Below are 22191 nucleotides of genomic sequence, written 5' to 3' on the forward strand. Positions count from 1 at the left end.
TCAATGCAGCTAAGATTACAATCGGAATAATAGATGTAGGTATTCTAAGCCTCTTAAACACATCTTTCTTGAAGACAGTAGTGGTAACTCTTGCTCCAACCAGAAGTTCGATTACTTCAAACTGTTTTAGCAGGTAGTTTTGGAGGTAATAGGGAATGGTGGGGATTGTAGATATACTTTTTTTTTCCTTATCTACTTTTTCCAGCTTTTCCCCATTCGTTTCGAAATGCACAGTGGGATAAATTATGAATCCAGACCTTGTAGATTCCTTGAAAGCTTTCATATCTATACGTCGTGTGCTGCCAGTGACGCAAAGATCATGTACTTCTTCAAAGGTGTTGTAGTCGGCATCTTTAAGGGCAGTGGATATATTAGATCGTACTTGATGGTGTCTAACGTTTCGCAGAGCTTCGCTGTGCGGAAGGATTCCAGGACGTGTGCAAGAGTTTCAACATCGTTTTGGCAATGTCTACAACGGTTGTCCTGTGACCTCGGCACATCACGAATTGTAGGAACATTTCCAACCATTTAATGCCATCGCGCCATACAGTAATTGACTAAAACTGCTTAACGACAAAATTAATTTCCTTAGCTTTTTCTCATAAAACTAAATTAAATTTAATCCAATAAATTTATAAGAAACGGGTGAATAATTTCAGAAGTGTTATTCATGGTTTTATAAATGTATGTCTACAGAAACTACTGTTTTGGAATGCGACTGTCACATTGCTACCATCTTGCCTCTCTGGAGTTAAGAGCATACAAGTACTGACATCTAGCAACAAAACTATAAATGAATCTACCGTCATTTTAATGTAAGTTTTAAGGTTTTAAGAAACACTTTTATACAGGTCATGATTTTAAAAATGAAAGTGAGGTTGAGAGAGTAAATTATTAAGACTTAATGTTATTTTTATTCTCAATCTTTTAAAAACGTGTCTTTAATATTTTATTGCTTGTTAAAGTTCTTTAACAAAAATAAGTTAATTTTATTAAAATATTGGTAGAGTATTATTTAATGTAATTTTCGACAAGGACATATCCTGCAATGAATGTTATAAACACTGATTAAAATATTAAAAAATATATATTGTTTCAGACTTTTAAGTCAGTTAGCCGAATTAAGTCCCCCAAATGGGATAGACTTGTTTCCAGCAGCACTGCACGATCGACTGACAAGGAGAGAAAACCAGACTTATAGTGATATTCGAACTGCAGTTGTTCAAACAGCTAGTCAAGGAGCAGAAGAATGGTAGGATATTTTGTTATCATTCTTACTTAACTAAATTAACAAAATTGAGAGTGTTCAAAAAAGATTCATTAGATTTTTGTTTCTTAAATAATTTGGTTACTATCCCTCCTGGAATAATGAAAGTAGTATTTCGTACTCATCTCTTTTGTCTCTTTAATTTTGAAAGTTTGCAACACAGAAGAAATAATATTGATATAAAATGCCTCCATAATTTATTAACAAGTTCTGTAAATAGTCATCTACTGCCTAGGATAGCAATACATGTGCCAAGAGAGAACTGTAGCATCAGTAAAACATTTAATATAAACTATGCTAGGACATCTTATTATAAGTACTCTCCACTTCTTAGAATCTGTTCCTTCTATAATAAACTGAGCAATATTGACATCTTTCAGGATAGAGCCACACTCTTGAGAGAAATAAATACCGGTAGCGTTCAAAACACTCCATAAGTATTTTGCTAATAAATAGGTCTTAACTGGTTTGCATATTGTATTTTTGGTCTTCTTTCTTAAATTATTTCATATCAATTATCATTACTAACTCACTCCTAATTCTGACTTAACGTAGGTCTAGTCTCTCATCAGTTATTGTATTATTTTTACTAATCTGTGACTAGTTATTTGCATTTCGTCACTGGCTTTATTACTTTAATATAATCTAAGTTTCTTCATACTGTAAATACTTTTGTTTACCGAGATTTACATGTAATATTTGCTTGATATAATTTGTTGAGTAGTATTGGATTGTAACTGTTTAAGTTTAAGTTTAAATTACCATTATTATATGTATTACTACTGTTATTTTTTTCTCTACTCTGTAATTACATTGTTGAGTGGATTAAATAAATAAATAAATAAATAAATAAATAAATAAATAATGTAAATGATGCTATTTTCTGTCTAGAGTCTAGAGTCAGTTCCTTTTCCTCTGCCTAGAATTTGAATACATTATTGGTAAGGTCTCTATTATAAAAAAATGTACAGAAAATTAATGAAAAATAACGAAGCAATGTATTGTAGCCTACTGTGAATAATATCGTCGATTTCTTGGTAAAAGTGACCAAGTCCAAAATGCAAAATTGTTGGGAAAAGGCATTTAAAGGTTTAATGATCAATCCAAAGATAACTGTACTTCTTTAGATGTTAGTAATAAGTTATTTTGAAGGTAAACGTGCTATATTATTAGTTTTTAATATTAAATTATGTCTTAAATTTTCACAATGCTTGGAAGCCTTGGAATGTGACTTGGTCCTTTTACCAAGAAACCGACGATATATGTAAAATTTCTGATTGTTGTGCGGAGCTGATCGATTTTTTATTATTTTAGGCTCTCTAATCTAATTGAAAAACATGGGGTAAATGAATCTACAGAAGAGGAAGAGAAGATAACAGGGCTACTTCAGGTGGTCAATGCTGCGTTGGAGTCACTGAAGAAAGCTATAGACTACCATGATGCAATATTCCAGCAGTGAGTATATTTATATGTACTTTGCATTTTGTTAACGCATTTTAAAATGTTGACAGTAGCTGCAGAGTTGGTACTCACTGTAAGACAGTCTCATTGTTATTACTTAATGTATTCCTAAGTTAAATACAGTATTATACTTTTACCCCATATAGGTTTGATCCAACAAGCAATTCAGAACGTGTTATGAACTAATACCGAATATCTTTCGACGCATGCACCAGTTGTGTACGTTCTCAGAACTATATAGATCGAGATTTTAAGTTGTTGAAACCAAGTCCCCAAACTGCCAGCTGCGCAGAAGATACGACTGGATCCAAATTGAAGCGATCGCTCGCCGCCATCTTGAGGCGGACGGAAAGCAATGCTGATAGAACGCAATCGTAAAACAAACTAAGATTTATTACTATACAACATAAAAACAACCAAACATGAGCCTAAGAGTAACAAGGATAAAGACAAATATAAATAGTAAAACGTAATTACCTGCATTCTTGTGGTATAACATCAAATAATCAAAGATATTAATCCTGCAACTGTCAGTCAATAATCTTCGTCGTCTTTGTGACTTGGGCGTATTTATATTTACATAATTCATCATATCCGTAGGATGGGCTTCTGAAATATATTTCAATAACCGAGTGAGAACATTAACTTAATCTTGCACATTGTGTGCATCTTGCAGTCGTGAAAAATAGCGGACGAAAAGTAATGCTGATAGAACGCAACCGCAAAAGACACTAAGATTTATTACTATACCATAAAAAAAACAACCGAATATAAGCTAAAAGAGTAACAAGGATAAAAACAAATATAAACAGTGAAACGTAATCACCTGCATTCCTATAGTAGTCTACAACAGCAAATAATTGGAGAAACTGGAACTGTCAGTCAGTAATCGTCATCTTTGTGAACAACAAATATTAAGCTGTTATGCTAAAACTGTCAATTAAAAATTCTTGTCTTCGTGATTAGGCCTATTCATATTTACACAATTCATCAAATCTTTACCAATGGAGTTCCTGAAATATGTAATTAATCGAGTTAGGACATTAACTTAATCTTGCACACTGTGTGCATTTTGCTTAGGCCTAATAATAAATATTTCAATAAACAAGGAAATGCATCAACTGTTATTATTAAATCGAATATGTGCAAGAATGTCAAAATATTGTAACTAGGCCATATATAGATAGTATGAAAATACTTAACCAGATTTATTTTACACTCACTTATTGATTCATAAATAAAATTGATTTAGAGAGATGCTGTCTAACTATCTTCTTGTGCAAAGCAATACTGGTAGTGAATTGATGGTATAAATTTATCGCATTTAACAGCAGACAACCATTTACTGAGAAGCTCAGGCTTTTGCAATGGAAACCTAAAAGAAAGTTTGCGCTTACTCCTATAAAACATTCTCTTCTATTAACACCATAAATATGTACTAATGTTCTCAGTCATTTTACAGTATCCTAATACAATATATGTAATTAACTTACTTGTGAAAAGAAATTTGCGAATCCTTCTTACGTCGATTCGTACAGTTGTATGCGGCACAATTATGCACCATGATTCCACTTACGGAATTTATATAGGAGTACGATGAAAAAAAATGATAAAAGAACACTATTTGTACAGTTGTATGCAGCACAAGAGCACACGATGGTTTCACTTATAACAAATAAATATGATTAAAATATTATATAAACACTATTTGTATAAGCCTCATATGTAGCACAGTAGTGGGCCTACACTGTGATTTCACGTATACACAGGAGAACGATTCATTTAAACTATAAACACTATACACAGACTATTGATTAAATTAATACGCACTTACTCCTAACACATTCAATAATACTGAATAACCTTCTATGTTATTTCAAATTAGGCGGAATTGTAATGTAAACATATTGTAGTCACATGGCACTCACCCTCAAGATGGAGATGCGCGAAAGTGTTCAATGTTTGGTCGAGGAACAGCGCTCGTAGTGAGTCTAGGTTAAACTATAAAACGTCTTTGGTTGAAACGTCTCTTGAACTGCTTTTTCACGGCCTTCTGAATTTCTTCTCATCAGAGTTTAGTATATACTGTCACGAAGCTCAATACGTAGGAAATATGCATCCATAGATAGTTGCTAACCACTAGGATCGCTACTATCGTCTCATCACAGACAATGCGAAATAGTACCTGCACAGTCTATTGGTCCTAGTACCCTCATCAACTCTAGCTTCGTGACTGTATATACTACTAGACTGTGCTTCTCATATTAAAATTATGTTCATCTTTCGAACTTAATTCGTCATGAAGTATATCACTATCACCTTCCGAATCACACCGTGATCGACTATTTTTAAATTTTAACCTGTCCAGTCTCGAAACGTTTTAACCTCACATTAAACCATCTGCGCATGTGTGAGCAGTTCCTGGTCTTAATCGAGAACCAAACGCGTGTAGTATTGCGTTACTGCAATAGAGCATGTTTAATAAAAAGAAAAAAAATTCACTCGTTCCGAACGAGTTCCAAAGCACTTTCGAACAAGAAACTGGGAGTTCAGAATCGATTCTGAATCAGTTCAAGTCTTGTTGGAACACGCATTGAGCTACTGCGCAGGAGCAGAAAGTTCAGAATCGATTCCGAACCGTGCTGGAACAAACCTATTATAAAGTGTATTTGCATTCTCATTTAAACTTTGTGGGAAATTTCAATTCTCCTTTAGGAAAAAAATAATTAACTTTTGAAAATGTTTAAGTATTACAAAAGACATAGAACACAGCAAATAAAAAAAAAGGCATTTTGACAATTACTACTGCGAGAAGTTTCAGTAGAGATAGGAATTAAAACGCAGTCAATATATGGTGCAAAGATGCATTTTCAGACAATATATTATTATTATTATTATTATTATTATTATTATTATTACTGCTTTGGTGTTTTACTTAAGTTATTTAAAACATAATTCATTTTATCTTATTTTTCTTTAATTTAATACACTGTACTTATTAATGATGTCAGGATTAGCTACATTATTTTATCAGTCAATTTTCTCAACTTCTCTCTTTTTTGTTTATGTAAGCAGCAGTCATAAATTATGTTCACTCGTGTCATAATACTTGATATGAGTCATGTCGAACTACATACAAATAAATAAAATTATAATTATCCCAAATTTTGAAAAGAATATAATAAAACAAAAGAATATACAATACACAGCCACGTATTTAGGTAGTGCTATGTCCATGGGCCCGCCTATACGAATTTTCCGCTTTGGGCCCGGGCTAATGCGTACATACGGTCTTGCACAATGCACATATAGAATTAAAATTAAATTATGACAAAGTTACATATCCTAGTTTAATTACAATCAATCTATCATTTAAAACAGTGTTTAAGTAAAAATATGCGTGGATAATGTTTGGTTTATGCTTGAAAATATTCTTGTATAAACATATTACATCATAAATGGAAAAGTAATTCCTTTTAGGTTAACGTCTGAGTCTATTGTAAAATGAATTAGATATTACTCGACCAAGGCGAGTGGAGCCGCAGGCGTAATGTGAACTATCGCGATGCGGTATTACGAACGCAGGAGCAGTAGCACCACGGCTCCGGGCTGCAGGACTTCACTGGTTTTGGTCGAGTAATAAAAAGCACGCACTCATGCACACACACATACACATACGTGCATATGCAAATACATACAGACAATTCTAATGGTTCTCATTTGTAATTAATTTAAGGACCAATTTTGTATTTCGTGAGTTACTCGAAAATACTCAGTAGGTCCAATTAAGCAAAATCAAAATGGAAATGAGTATACAGTATTACACAACCGGAATGGATTCTACTAGTAAAAATCTCGTAATCAAACGTAAAGCAAAGTAGGCTATATTCCACATATTTATAATAGGCTTATAATGTTGGGACCGGTAGGATGCGTTACGGTGGTTTCAAGTTGACTATCCGTTCACCAGTCAGTACTCTAGCAAACATAAACAGTGTACCTGCTGAATAATCCGTTCGCCAGTCGCTACTGTAGCATGCGTAAACAGAGTACCTGCTGAATAATAATGCCAAAGGTTAAAGGTTCTCAGGCGCATATTTTTGCAGCGGAATTTGGTGAGTGTTTTAAAGTGAATAGCGGGAACATTATATGTAAATTATGTAATACAAACATACGAAGTGACAAGCGATATTATATACAGAGGCATTGTAGCAAAAGAAAAGAAAGGAGGAAACACAAACCCACAAATAATTCTATGCTAATTCTTCCGCACATAACGAAAAGTATATAAAAATATATGTTTGTAATGCTATGTAGCGTATATTTACTTTCAGAACTGTCCAGATTTGTTTACGTGCACTTTGTTATTCCCGTAATCGATCGCAGAACCAAGTCAATGTCCTCGTACTGGCTCACTTTTCCGGCCTATGTACCATGCTGCAGTTAACATTTGTAATCGGTCTCCAACATTACAAGCCTAATTATAAGTATCTAATTATCAGATTATGATTATGTTTGTTACTCATCAGCGGCATATTATAGACATACATGAATTACTTTTTTCAGGTATTTCCATTTCACATATGCTGCTACACTCTACAAATTAGCTGATGCAAAAGTAAGTATAAATAATAATAATACGAGTAAAATCTGTAGTCTCAGTACAGCAAGCGAGATTCGCGATGTGAGGCTGTGCTTGTGGGTTGGCTCGAATCCTGTTTTGGCTGTTTATATGGTTAGGTTTTTCCGAGATGTTCCCTAAAGGCGAGTCTCAGATAATTCCGTGGCTAGTCCTCAAATTCCCATCTCCTAAAAACCATCTTGCTATCAACAATCCTTGCGATGCTACACAACTGCACAGATCATACTGCTATGCTAAATAACCGATTAGAACTTAAACTAATTATTTGAGGAAATAAGCCAGTGTAAACACCATTTATGCCTAGAAGTGGCAAGGTAGTAGAGCTTCCACGTTTTCTGGCTCTTGACATTAAAAGAAAGCAATATTTGATTAGCAATTTTTTTAGAGGTGTGATTTTATATACTTGTTTTTTTGAAAGACAGGAGCGTTGCGATCGGAAAAAACAACTGAATGCCACATAGCGTGGCAGGCCTGTTGCTATGGTAACAACGGTTGTGTTGCCAAAGTTACATTTCCCACGTGGCGAGTGCTTAATAGCTCTCTTGGCAACATTTATTGTGCACACAATGTTAGCATTGGTACGTTTCACCTTTGATTCTCTGTCGATTTTTCTATTGCTTTCTTACCTTCGCGTCAATTGTCGATGAATGTTTTAACGTCAGCCATCTTAACGAAAATTGCTAGCTTCCATCAGCTGGCAGCGTGGTAGTCCATATTGGCAATATGACACTGTAGTTCCAAGCTCGGCCGCTTAACTGTCATGTCCCATCTTAAAAAAAAACGAGTATAGTGATTATTTTACCTTGATTCCAGTGATAAAATGGTTTAATTTCGGACAATATTTCGTAAAAAACAAGCAATTTCGTGCATTTTGCGCACTCTAAAAACTAAAAAAAAAAAAATAATAATATAGCGTTTTTAAAACTATTATTGAAACATACCCTTTGAAACTAACAGAAAATTGTTAGCACCATTACTTAAATTCACAATTCAATTTCATTCGACTGTGAGGAGGTGACGACACTGCCTTCTATATCTCACGAAGGCGGGAAAGAGAAATGACTGTTATCTGCTTGCGCTGTTCCGAGGAAGTAGTCCCTGAAACTATGCGTACATCGTTGTCAGATGTCATACGCATGTAATGCTGAACGATGAAACATGTAGAAACGTTCTTGTATATTTTATAACGAAGAAAATTTTCACGTTTTATTTGGGAGAAAGAATCATTTTTCGTGCGAATTCTACATAAAATATGTTTTTTTTTTGTTGAAAATCATGATTATGAAATAATTTCGTGAATTTCTATCAATTTCGCGAAAACTTGCAGATATATTTCACTTAATTATGGATTTCCATTAAGATATTTGCATTTTTCATGCGTAAAATTGAGTTTTTAACACATTTCGCTATAGTGTTAACGCCAAACAATCATAGCTCTAAATATGGCTCCTTTTACCCCCGAAAATATCCAATACTCAATTTTAAAGGAAGTTGAGTGAATCCCATAGTTTTCCTGGAAACTGCAGTAAGATGAAATTTCGCCTTCCTTGCGAGATTGATCCCTAGAATATCCAGCCCATGTATCATCACAAAAAAAAAAAAAAAAAAAAAAAACAGAATCATCGGTGACTGAGAAAGATAAAGTTTTCCAACGTAGGCCTACTGAGAAATAATAATATTCTGTGATGTGTGATATACGGAATGTAATACTGAGACACAAAACACAAATTAGTTGTAGCAACATGGTTACCATACTTCAGACATATCACATTTAAAGTTTCCGCCCATTACGTCGTGTGCGGTAGAAATAAGTGTTTCTAAGCACAAATATATGTTTATCAGAAAGAAGAGGAAATATTTAATTTGAAACACTTAAAATACAGGGTGGGGCATGGGAACCAAGTGTTTTTGGAATGGCTTATATTCGGTCGTTATGAAAGGGAGAGACGTGCGGCATGTGACATTCCATTCCGTGGCTCATAGCATTTCACCTGCAGTCGGCATTATGGAGCAGTGGACGCAAGTTTGCGTATGATTATTTTGTTAGGAATGGCGAGTCGGTGACCGCGATACCGCGTGAATTTTGCTACAGATTCACTATTAATCGCAATGATTCTGTTCCCTTGCGTGACACAATCTTATGTTGGGTTAACAATCTTTGAACAAAAGGCGCAATACTGAAGAATAAACCGCCCGGCCTCCAACGCAGAGTGCGTACTCCAGGAAATTTTGAGTCAGACAAGCGATACTGCGCTGCCCAGGTCCTTCTGCTCATAGACATTCAGCTGCACTTGGAATCAGCAATCGTACGGTAAGACGGACTTTGCATGATGATTTACATTTAAACCCATACACTCCACAAGCAGTATGAAAACATGATGGTTGCAATGAGTGATGAAGCCCATTTCCGTCTTAATGGAGCCGTTAACAGATAAAATTTTCGGTATTGGGATGCTGAAAATCCGCATCATTTACACGAAAAAAACTATGCATAGTCCTAAAGTAACAGTTTGGTGCGTGGTGGGACAGTTTGGCTTCATCGGTCCCTACTTTTTCCAAGAAAATAGGATTACAATTACTGTAAACTCTGTGCGTTACATTGAGACAATTCAAACCTTTTTCATCCCTTAGTTACAAAGAAGAAGCGACTAACATTCAGCCCATATCATAATTGAAGAATATGTTAGAATTTTTCGGATCGAAATTTCATAGAAATCGATTAATTTATTAAAAGTATTGCAACAGAGATCTCCTAGAAAGAACAGAGGTCAATTTTCGTCAGCGCTTCAACAATGCGTCAACACAGACGGACATCACATGCCAGATGTAATTTTTCGCTCATAATTGAAATGGTATGTTCTCACAAACGTTGTTCTACCAATAAAGTGTGTTGAAAACAAAAACTAACTATTTTATAGTTATTTTAAAAATACTTGGTTCCAATGCCCCACCCTGTATATACACGTTGGAACTTTTTACTATGGATGATTATGTGGCGGTGATCTACCCTTTGAAGCCTGAAGAGCACACATAAGCGGCTAGAGTGCATTACATTTGTGTGTGGTGTATATTTTTACTTGTTAGCACTAATAAGTTAAGTATTCTTTGACTGATTTATACTATGCAATAAATAATGGACTACATTATTATGTTAATATATTTTTCTTTGGATAGTTTTCAGAATTAATTGAACCAGTTGTTACCTCTGTATGGAAAACCATGAAGCCATTGAAGTTCAATGATAATACAGCAGAGGGCATTTACGATGTTGATCCACTATCTCTTAATTCATTGTTATTTGAGCTCTACATCTGCCTACAGAACTTAGCCTCGTAAGTAAACATCACTACATATTTATGGTGTAAATAATTCTTAGTAGGTACTCTAAGAAAACGCATTCTAGTCCTCGACATAGGGGAAGAGATATGAAGTTATGAAGTTTTCATGACAGAAAGAACTTTAGATAGAATATACACTTTCATGATCTATTGGCTTTTGATTACGGATATTTTTTAAAAGACTTTTGAAAATTTTCATCTATGGTTGTATCTTCTAAGAAAGAAATGAGAATAATGTATTATACATGTTTGCAATAGCAATTGGAACAATTCAAGACGCTCATCACTCCAATAAAAACATCAAATTATTGTCTGGAATGCAAATATTTTTATATATTTTTATTTTGATATACATCAGTGTAACATGCACAGATTTTCTAAAATTTTAATTTAGTAAAAAAAGAAATCAGGACACTGCTCCCAGAAATAAATTATTTTTCGCTATTCTCACTGTTATCACTATCACAGACAGTGCTGCCACCATTGTCGTTCTCAACAACAACGACGACAACAACAACAACAACAACAACAACAACAACAACAACAACAACAACAATAATAATAATAATAATAATAATAATAATAATAATAATAATAATAATAGTCATAGTCGTCACCATCATTAAATTCTCAATCAATTCATTTTTATCTACATATGTCACAATCCTCAATTCTTTTTATATTCTTTTTATGTTCGTCTGGAGCCATGTTTATGTAACATTTTTGATCGTCTACATGTGTGGAATCCAACCCTTAAATTTTGCCGGGTATTTCTGAAACACTCTGTACATTATACTCTTTCCACTACTTTCAATTACAAAAGTGAGGAAAAAAAGATTTGTTCTTGATGAAAACGTCTTACCCTATTATCTTAGTCATAACTGTATTAGTTATTTTTCACAAAACTTATAATCAAAATATACAATAATTATAATTCTGGATCCACAAACCATGATGAGATGTAACGTTATGAACTGAAATTTTCTAAACACTTACGTACACTTACTGAGAAATAGCGCATAACATGTTCCTTACTTACAGAGAAAGTTTATTTTCAATTTTGCCTTTTTATCAGAGCTTTTTCATATCGATAAATCGGTGTGTATCTGCTGTACAGTAATCTCACTAAAGGTTTTGATTTATCTAGAAAAAATCAAAACTCGAGTGAGATTTAATTGACACGATTAGAAGAAAGTATAAAAAGATTAGAATAAATAAAGTACTCTAACACAATAAAATATTAATTGTTTTGCGAAAATACTAAACTGTCTTGAAAGTGTATTATTGCACCATCTTATCATTACAAATATTCCGCTAGATGGCAGCGACTGTGTTATGATCTGCTGTTCTCTTGTCACCAGTTGTGCCAACTATACAAAGATTACTAGTCAAGAAGGCTTTGTTGATTCAATTTCACTTTTATTAAAACAGTTGCATTTCACTTCAATTATCAATATACCGGTATATTAAACAATCTCTGATACTTGACTATCCATAATCTCATACAGCAGAAGCTACAACATAACCTAAATAATATTAAAAAAATAAATCATAGAAAAACTTTAATTAAGGATGATGAGATAAACATGAATCATTTTAAAATGTACACTTATGTTGGTAAACAAAGAAACAAATGCTAGGAAGGTGATAAAAACAAATGCTAGGGCGGTAATAAAACAAATGCTAGGGAGGTGATAAAAATTATAGAATAAGCAGCAATGATTGGTTGAAACACGTCGTTCCGTACTGATTTATTGGAAAAATTAGTAAGAAGTAGTAAAAGTGTAACAGTCATTATAAAATTATTGTTATTCCAATATCATATTTCAGTTAACAGGGTGAAGAAACTTTGTTATGTACAATTGTTTAATTTAACAGGTTAGCTCAGACTGTGTGCTTGCCAGACCTGCTTCCCAACAAGTTTCATCTGTGGTTCCAAGCGGGAGTAATCCACTGGCTGTTTACCTCACAGTACAAAGCAATGCATGCAGTACAGAGAGCTGTAACATTGGATAACTTAGTTCCTATGTACAATGAGACCAAATATAGTTCATCAGCCTGTGATATCCTTCACATAGTCAATCAGGTAAGCATGAGCTTTTAAAGCGTTTCTTAATGTTAAAGTTCGTACCACACTACCGGTACTTCTAAGAATTTGTAATTGGTAATCTATGCTAATAAATAAATTCAGGACCTATACAAGATTCTGACATTGCCAAAATTTTAAAATTACAAATTTAAAAAGAGATGTCTTGATAATCCATGTTGAATCTTTCGTACACTACTTTTAACACTTGAATATAAATAATTGATTAAATGGCGATCTTACTCGTGTTAATTATGTAAGCAGAACACACACACACAATTTGACACAACTCTTCATCACACGAACGCACCCACACAACAGGCAGCGAAGTTGAGATGACGCCGAGACATAGAAGGCTCTGAGGATGGTGTGAAGTATCACCGAAACAGCCGTAAGCCGCACATGCTTACATAATTCAAGAACTCTCCATTGTTTGTTATGTGTAATACTTACAACTCTCTGTCTTTAAACTGTGATTCTCAATTAGATTTCAGTTTAACAGTTGAAAAATTTCATACAATATTAAAAAGAATTGTATTTCCTTAGATATTTAAATTATGAAGAAGTGTATTATAATGTTTTTACTTTAGTTTTTAAATAATTTTGCATCATTATATTGACATTTGGCACTATATTAACTGTAATATTATATTCTAGCATCTATTACCATTATGTATTTTCTTTCTTCCGTTTGTGTTGTTTGTTTTGTTTTTTTCTCTTATTATGTATTTTGTGTATAAATCTGTGTAAGCCACCTGTAATTGGAAGCCTGCTTCTGTTAGTGGTGGATTTAAAAATAAATAAATAAATAAATAAATAAATAAATAAATAAATAAATAAATAAATAAATAAATAAATAAATAAATAAATAAATAAATAAATAAATAAATAAATAAATAAATAACACGAGTTAAATCGCCATTTAATCAATTATTTAAAAAGAGAATTACAAATGAATTGGTAGACTGAAATTACACAATATTATTGAGAAATAACAAACATTACAAAGACTGAAATATTCTACAAAATGACTGAGAATGACAAAGATTTTATTGAGCCAACCATAAACAGAAATTATACAAAATAACTGAGATAAAATTAAGAATACAGATGCAATTTAGCCGACTCTTCGGAGAGTACAGAAAGGTTTCTTAGTTGGATAGTTTTTTAGCTATCTTCTAATGGTGTTCTAGTTTTCAGCATTAGTGGTGTTCATAATTTATTATGTAGCAAAGTTCGATCAGTTGTGCATGTTTGTCAGTAGTGAGCTAATCATTTTTTGAAGTTCTGAATGTGATTGTCAAATTTATTTCTTGTAGCCTACCCTGTTTATGTATACCTTTTGTTAACTTTTGTTTATCCTTGACAAATACTGTGACTTTTGTATTCAGAGAGAGTACAGGGTAAATATTTTATTTATGATAAAGAAACTTCGATAATATTCTCCATGATCCAAGTTCTATATTATTCCGATAAATTTCTTTTGTAGCCTGTTTACGTGCATCCCAGCTACATTCCCAAATTTCTAAACCATTAGGCAGATAGAGCTATATTACAACATACTAATTATTGTAAGCAAGTTTTATGGTTTTGATATTTTTTTACTTATCTCGATAAACAAATAGATTTTCTAAATTTTATTTCATATTACGTATACTGTATGGTATGTGGCCACTTCAGATTAGGTTCTTATCTGCCCATATCCCAGAAACTGATGCTAAGTAACATCCTATTTCGATAAGATTCTCCCCGATCCAAGTTGTAGGCCTATATTATTGTTGTGCATTTCTTTTGTAGCCTGTTTATGTGCATCCCAACTACATTCCCAAATTTATAAACCATTAGACAGATAGAGGTAGGCTATATTACAACATAGTAAGCAAGGTTTATGGTACTGGTACTTTTTACTTATTTCGATAAACAAATAGATTTTCTAATTTTATTTCATATTAAGCTTACGTATACTGTATGGTGTGTGGCTACTTCCAATTAGGTTTTTATCTACCCATATCCTAGAAACTGGTGCTACGTAAGTAACATGCTATAGTGTTTCCATTATTTACAGTGAAGTTCATATCACAGCGTTCATTTCTTTTAGCCAGTTCAAATGTCGTAATTTTTTTCTCTAAGTTACATGTCAAATTATTTACTTAAAATATATACAGTATTCTGCGGTATGGGCTAACAATTCATTATTTACTTTCTAACAATTTCCTATTATATACAAAATAAGAGGCGTTTGTATTATCTAGATTCAAAGATATGAAATATGAAATAATATGGGTTTGAGTACATAATTTTTTGGTGAATCTTTAGTCAACTGGCACCTTCAGTGGTAGTTTTTGAAGAGACCATTGTTCAAATTTCGAATATAAATCCAATGAATTTATCTACAAACTATCAAATTGGTACATACAGAATACTGGGATCTTTCGTTTTTGCACTCCAATATGTTGACTTTAGTATTGCACTTTGCTAACTTACTTATTTATGTTGTATATTGGTAAATATACGAACTTCTACATTCATTTCGTCAACTGTTTTTTTAGTTACGTTGCTTTATTCTACCTTACATATTTCTTTCAGATAAAAATATTCTGGAGGAAGCTTGAATGGCCAAATACTGAAGAGCTAAAAGAATTTGGAAACAAAATAATAAATGTAAGTACATCGTGGGGATTATATATGCTGGAGTTTGGCAGTAATTAAAATATATTCAGAGAAAGTACGAAGATTTCATGCAATACCCATGATGACTATTTTTTCTTTCTTTTTAGGATATCTGTGAGTGTATAATGTTCTTTGCCGAAAAAATGTGCCATAAAGTAGAGGAAATATGTAACTGTGAAAGTCAGAATGATAAAATGACTGAAGTGGTAAGTATAATACTTAATCTATATCATGAAAATTACTTACTACTTACTTAAGGTTTTTAGAGAACCCGGAGGTTCAGTGTCGCCTGTCATCTGTCCCTATTCTTATGTTAGGGTTTCGTAACAAGCTGTTTTTTACGGTGATGGTTGTTACCCCTTCACTATACCTCCTAACTGGAGAGATTTCCCATAATTTGTCATTATATGTAAGAACAAAAATATTCCTGTAGACGTGTAGAGCTTAAATCTAACATGATGGTTTGACCAACAATAAAATACTATTGTGTTTAGATAGTTTGTCCGGTGCTATGCGCAAACATTTGAGTAGGGATAATGTGGAGTGAGTCAGTTCCTCATCATATTCAATGGCGCAGGAGGGGGAAGGAGGAGAACTGCATGCATGCTGATGTAAGTTATGTTGAAAAACATTGGTCTCGTGCCCTCACTCCATGGGCGATCACAGTATTTCACTCACTGTTATCCAAACACTCATACATAACACATTGTAGTCTTTTCTTTCACTCTTCCTCTCACAATAAAGTAGGCTAAATTAGAATGTCTTTATCGGATCCGTTACATTACTAATGTTTTAGCAATAGTTAGTATACTACTCACTTGCACAAGGAAGAGAAGTGAACTCTACAGGAGCTGCACAGTGACTAACCCATACACCCCTTTTTTCCTTACAAGTATGAAATGGACTCGTCTGGCTAACTGCGCAGAATGTTATGACCGGCCAAGCCATCTAAATACAACAGTAGAGTTCGTGAGTATTCATGCCACATCAGGAAAGCAACTCTCTACTGAAGTTAGAACCAATAAGTTACTGGTTTGAAAACAACGGAAACAATTTCTTCAAAACACGATGTGAATACCCAAAACTTTTAACACGCATCTACGCACACATGTGTATAAACACACAAATGCACAGTTTGAGAAACAGAATGTAGAAGAAGAATCACACTATCATAAGAATATGATTGAAAATGTTTAGTTTCCTAGTGTATTTAGTTGTATTAGGGAAATAATTCCTTAAAGTTGTGTTGTAAATGTGATCAGTTCCTGACCTCTATTGTGTGTAGTATCATGAGTTTTAAGAGTAATTCACCGTGTCCAAATTCTCTAAGTAAAATATTACATTAGTATAAGATGCTCACATAATTCTTATTTCGTATTCTATATTTCAGAGATTAATTTCAAGAAATGTTTCTCAAAATAGGCATTTTGTGAGGTTTTGTATCGCTTCTTCAATAAGATGAGGGACCAGTATCGTTGTGTGCAAAATTTGCGCTTCAAAATAATAATATTATTATTCATAGACATAGTACCGGTATTAATATATTTTTCTACAATAATGATAAGCGATTTTTTTAGACTAAGCCTACTGTTTACAAATGTATTAACAATAAACATAAATTATGAGTTTATCTCCGTAATAAAAGTTATAAAATGTACTAGTACCTACATATGATTATCTGAAAATACATTCTTATTATTTATTCTTAATTTCATTATGACATTTATGATAAATGCATGGTATAATACAAGCAAATAATAATAAATTTATAATTCATGTATTAAAGAGAAAGACTCAAAATCGTTGCTGTATTTGTTTCAGTGTTGCATCGCAGTGACAAATATGGACTATATTCAGAAGTCGCTGTTCCCTATTATTGACGAATTAGGAGTGAATACGGTTTCTGCACCCCACAACAAAGATGTAACTGAAGCTTTAGCTTATGACAGCGAACAGACTGTGAGAGATGTTATTAACACGACGATTGAAGCTGCTAGAGACAAATTACACAATGCAGCTGCCCAGAAGGTACTGATATTCCAGAAGTTATAGCTTTTGAACGATTTCTTCTTCAGTCACTTTCATTGCCTATAACAACTATGTGATTTCCTTTCTTTCAGATAATGGCGACAATTGGTAACATTGTTACAGAAGTATTCGATAATATAGATTCAGAAGAAAGACTGCACAAACTGATGAGTACACTAGATGTAGTGTTGTACAGTCTTCAATCTTACCTCAGTCGCAGTAACTTCAATTCTATTCTCAACATCATCTGGAAGGACTTGTACAGAAGGATTAGTAATATTTTGGAAATAAACGTAAAGGTAAGGCACAGTAGGTTAAATTTATTACACGTAGTCTATCAAGAAATAACTGTAGCAGTTCTCAAACTAATATCTGTAAGATGCACATGAGTCTAGTTTCATTCATACTTTCCACAGGTATTTCACTGCAAATTCAACGTTCTCCACTCTTCCCTATTTTCCACCTTCCTCTTAATTTCCACATACGATCCATATATTTTAATGTTGTCTATCATCTGATATCTTTTTCTGCTCCAAAATTTTCATCCGTTCACCTTTCCTTTCAGTGCATTCTTCAGTAGGCAGTTTCTCCTTAGCCAGTGACCAAACCAATTTCTTTTTCTCTTCCTGGTCAATTTCAGCAATACTTTTTTTTAGCACAGTTTCATTACTTATTTTGTCTAGCCATTTCATACGCTCCATTCTTCTCCATATTCACATTTCAAATGCTTCTATTCGCCCCTCTTCACTTCGTCGTAATGTGCACGTTTTTATTCCCATACAATACCGCACTCCACACAAAGCATTTCACTAGCCTCTTCCTTAGTCCTTTCTCCAGAGGTCCGCAGAAGCAGCTCCTTTTCTATTAAAAGCTTTCTTTGCCATTGCTATCCTTCTTTTGACTTCCTGTCAGCAGCTCATATTACTTGCTCACATCCCAAGTATTTGAAGCTATCCACTTGTTCTACTGCCTCATTTCGAATTCCACGTTTACATTCTTCATTTTTTCTTCCAATGACCATGGTATTCGTCTTGTTTGCTTTTATCTTCATTCTATAGTACTCACAGCTGTCGTTTAGCTACAGTAACATATCCCTTTTATATAGTACTTACTTATTTATCAACAGTAATCCCACTAGAGGGTTTAATTTGTCTAGAGAAAATCAAAACCGAGTGGAATTTAATTGACCATTAGGCCTATACGATTAGAAGAGATAAAATACTCTAATACAATAAAATATTGACTTACTGAAATTCTATTTCACTAATTTTAGCTTCACCAAAACGCTTCAATGGAGCTGCCATTTTCAGTTAACTGTCTATGCTCTAAACAAATGATGATCGCCAAGAATATTTTATAGTACCGTAAAGAATTTGCAGTTTGAAATGTTGGAAAACAAAGAAATAAATATTAGGAAGGTGTTAAAAACAGAAGAAAATATATAGAGATAAGAAGGAATAAAGCACTCTAATACAATAAAATGGATATTATTTGAGTTAATAAAATTTTATTTCACTAATGTTACCTTCACCAAAATGTTTGAATGGAGCCGCCATTTTCAGTCGACTGTCTATGCGGGAAACAAATTACGATCGCAAAGCATGTTTTATAGTACCGTAAAGAATTTGCAGTTTGAAATGTTGGAAAACAAAGAAACAAATGCTAGGATAGTGATAAAAACAAACAAATGCTAGGGAAGCGATAAATTGTGCGATAAGCAGCCATGATTGGTTGAAAGACGTCCTTTCGTACCGTTTTATTATTCAAAAGTAGTATGACGTAGTAGAAGTGTAATAGTCAAGATAAAAATCACAATCTTAAGACATCATCTAAACATATTACTGTCTCAATGAAAAACAAGAAATTAAATTTAATAAACCAATAACGGTGAAGCAATGAGCGTTCATTATAAGTTATTATGTTACTAGAGTTCGGCATGGATCCTTATAGGATTCTAGGATTCGGCTCTCTATGTCATTTCACCTCTTGCGGGCATGGACATTCACTGTGCGAAAAATCCAGAGCTGTTACATTTTGAGAGTTCATTGAATAAGCAGTGCCATGTCAAGCCATGTCATAAAGAAGGTGGAGAATTACGGCTCTTTTACCTGATGGGTGAATGGATATAATTTCTCAGCAGACGTTGAAAGATCGAACTATAAACTGAGTCTCCACATTCCGTGTTTTAAAATTAGAAGCAACTTCAACAATCGCTATTGTCTGGTGTAGGTTGCCGATGTACGCCAACTTATTTTCGTAAAACGTTTTCGCTCCTATGATTTTTCCAAACCACTTTAAATATCCCACAAAGCATTACTTTCTTCCGATATACGCATGATCCAAAATTTTGGATGTTGTAGAGAGTAGGCCTATTGATCCATCAAGTTAATTTCAATATTCGTTTTATAAAGAAATTCTAATAATAGGCCTATCTAACAGCATAATTAGTAGCCTACAGTGTTGAAAAAAGCATTCAATATTTTGAGAGGTAGTATTATTTATCAAAATAGTAAAAATTCTTACTAACATGGGTCCTAAAATTAATATTCTCCAAGATATGAGTACTTGTTCATAATCTTAATAGGAGATGCTCAACGTGATTTTCATTCATTGTAACGCATTCTTCTGCCCTACGTATTAGGGAATCACACCTTCTTGCTATCTTTGTTTACTGCATTTCTGATATGTTACTGTATGCCCAATAAGAAACAAGAAAAGAGCTCACATTAGAAGATATGCTGTTCATACAATATCAGTTTCAAAGCCCTTCTGTCGTACAAAATTTAATTTTAGGAATTATCCTTATTAGACATTTTTTGTCTTATTATTTTGATGTACCGAAGTACATATGATATTTCCGTGCAGGAATTCTGCGTTATCATATGACGAAGGATCGGTGGAGCGGAGAAAAATTCTCTCCGGCAACGGGATTCGAATCCGGATTTTCAGCTCTACGTGCTGACGCTCTATCCACTAAACCACACCGGATTCTAATTCCGATGCCGGATTGAATCCTCTCAGTTTAAACTCCACCTCTTAGTTTCCCTTTAGTGGCCAACCCTCATGCACTGTGTCACAGATGTGTGACAGTGGCACAATGTCCGGCATCGGAATTGGAATCCGGTGTGGCTTTGTGGATAGAGTGTCAGCATGTAGAGCTGAAAACCCGGGTTCGAAACCCGATGCCGGGGAGAATTTTTCTCCCCTCCACCGATCCTTTATCATATTTTTGTCTTGTTTTGATTAAGACCATCACCTCTCAGAGTATTAAATGCTCTTGTTTAATGAACATCACCACACCACACTCCTACGACAAACACACATCTTACACTACCTCACCCCTTCATACCCTCCCCCCCACACACTTCACCAGCACGCGCGCGCCCACACACACACACACACACACACACACACACTCTCCCTCCCTCCCCCCCTCTCTCTCTCTCTCTCTTCCAAGGAATAAGTTGTTAAAATCTGCAAAGGAATTTTAAAATGTTACATTGGTTCGGATTAAATTTCTGCACATTTAAAGGACAGAACTAAAATTCTTTCAATTATTTATTATCATAATACACTCTCTTAAATTGACTGAGCATATTGGGAATTAAATCAATGGATTTCCCAAAACACGCTATAAATATTTCACATAATTTTTTTTTCTCAGAAAGGAAGCAAAAATGACGAAAATGGTATTATTTAGTGTTTGAAATATCTCAAAGAATAACCCCCTGAAATTAATAACATTAGAAAAGGTTCAACCTGTATACTTTATAGCTATATTGCAAAGCAGGCCACATATTGACTGCGGGTTATGTCACTGACACAAATGCTTTCCAATTCATGTCTGTTACACCACGTTTCTTTCAGACCTTGTAAAAAGCATTTAATTTAATAAAATAGCCAGAGCATATCGCAGTTAAAACAACACTTATATTAGGGCTAAATTATATTCATACACGTGTAAATTCTAGTTATATCCACGTAATTTTTCCATTGTAATTCCAGTTGCAATGGGAACAATGTTCAAAACCAGTGCAGTACCGTAACCTGCCTCAGAACAAGTTGACGCTGTTACTGCACACACAATGATACTAACATCACTGATACCTATTATAATAAGTTTAATATTATATTTGCTTGTTTGATGCATTAGTAAGTAATATGTATTTAATTATTTACTTTTCAGACTGAGAGAGAGCAGTATTTTTTCAAGAGATCGAACGAGATTCTTGGGAATTTAGTAGAATTCTTCAAGCGCTTGGATGGAAATATTGATATGAGCAATGTGTCAGACTTGCAACAGGTGATTCATTTAAACGCAATGGACACCTGGGAGTTAATTCATCAGTATAGGTTAGACCAACTTTCTGAGCAGAAAGCAATCGAGACACCAAAACATGGCGTACTTGCAGTGAGAATGATGTTCATAGAAGACATGCTGAAAGTTGAAATCCTGAATGCAAGAAATCTACAACCAATAAGCCCAAAAGGTATAAAAGAAATATTTCTTATTTTAGGTTGATACATAAGTCCGTAGCGTTTTTGTTAGTTAACATAATACTGCGTTGTTAGGAGATTGTTTACCGTTTGTCATTTGTCATTTATTATTTGGAGTGTTGTGCTTGTAAGTACACCTTGAATTTTGCGGATTTGAAGAAAATTTGTGCTATTTGTGGGCGAAGGAAGCTGGAGTGTAAGT

General features: G+C 33.8%; 1 protein-coding gene across 1 annotated transcript in view; it reads left to right on the forward strand.

Annotated features, from left to right (window-relative positions):
* Nucleotides 1–22191, forward strand: part of LOC138696618 (protein unc-13 homolog 4B-like) — a 69495-nt gene that overhangs the window by 42730 nt on the left and 4574 nt on the right. Inside the window, exons 9-19 of the mRNA XM_069821804.1 lie at nt 697–815; nt 1100–1252; nt 2582–2722; nt 7295–7346; nt 10545–10702; nt 12587–12794; nt 15381–15455; nt 15572–15670; nt 17286–17492; nt 17585–17791; nt 21679–21982. Coding sequence (XP_069677905.1) covers nt 697–815; nt 1100–1252; nt 2582–2722; nt 7295–7346; nt 10545–10702; nt 12587–12794; nt 15381–15455; nt 15572–15670; nt 17286–17492; nt 17585–17791; nt 21679–21982 — 1723 coding nt within the window. The remainder of the gene's footprint in view (nt 1–696; nt 816–1099; nt 1253–2581; nt 2723–7294; nt 7347–10544; nt 10703–12586; nt 12795–15380; nt 15456–15571; nt 15671–17285; nt 17493–17584; nt 17792–21678; nt 21983–22191) is intronic.

Source organism: Periplaneta americana, chromosome 3 (assembly GCF_040183065.1).
Source record: "Periplaneta americana isolate PAMFEO1 chromosome 3, P.americana_PAMFEO1_priV1, whole genome shotgun sequence".
Lineage (NCBI taxonomy): Eukaryota > Metazoa > Arthropoda > Insecta > Blattodea > Blattidae > Periplaneta > Periplaneta americana.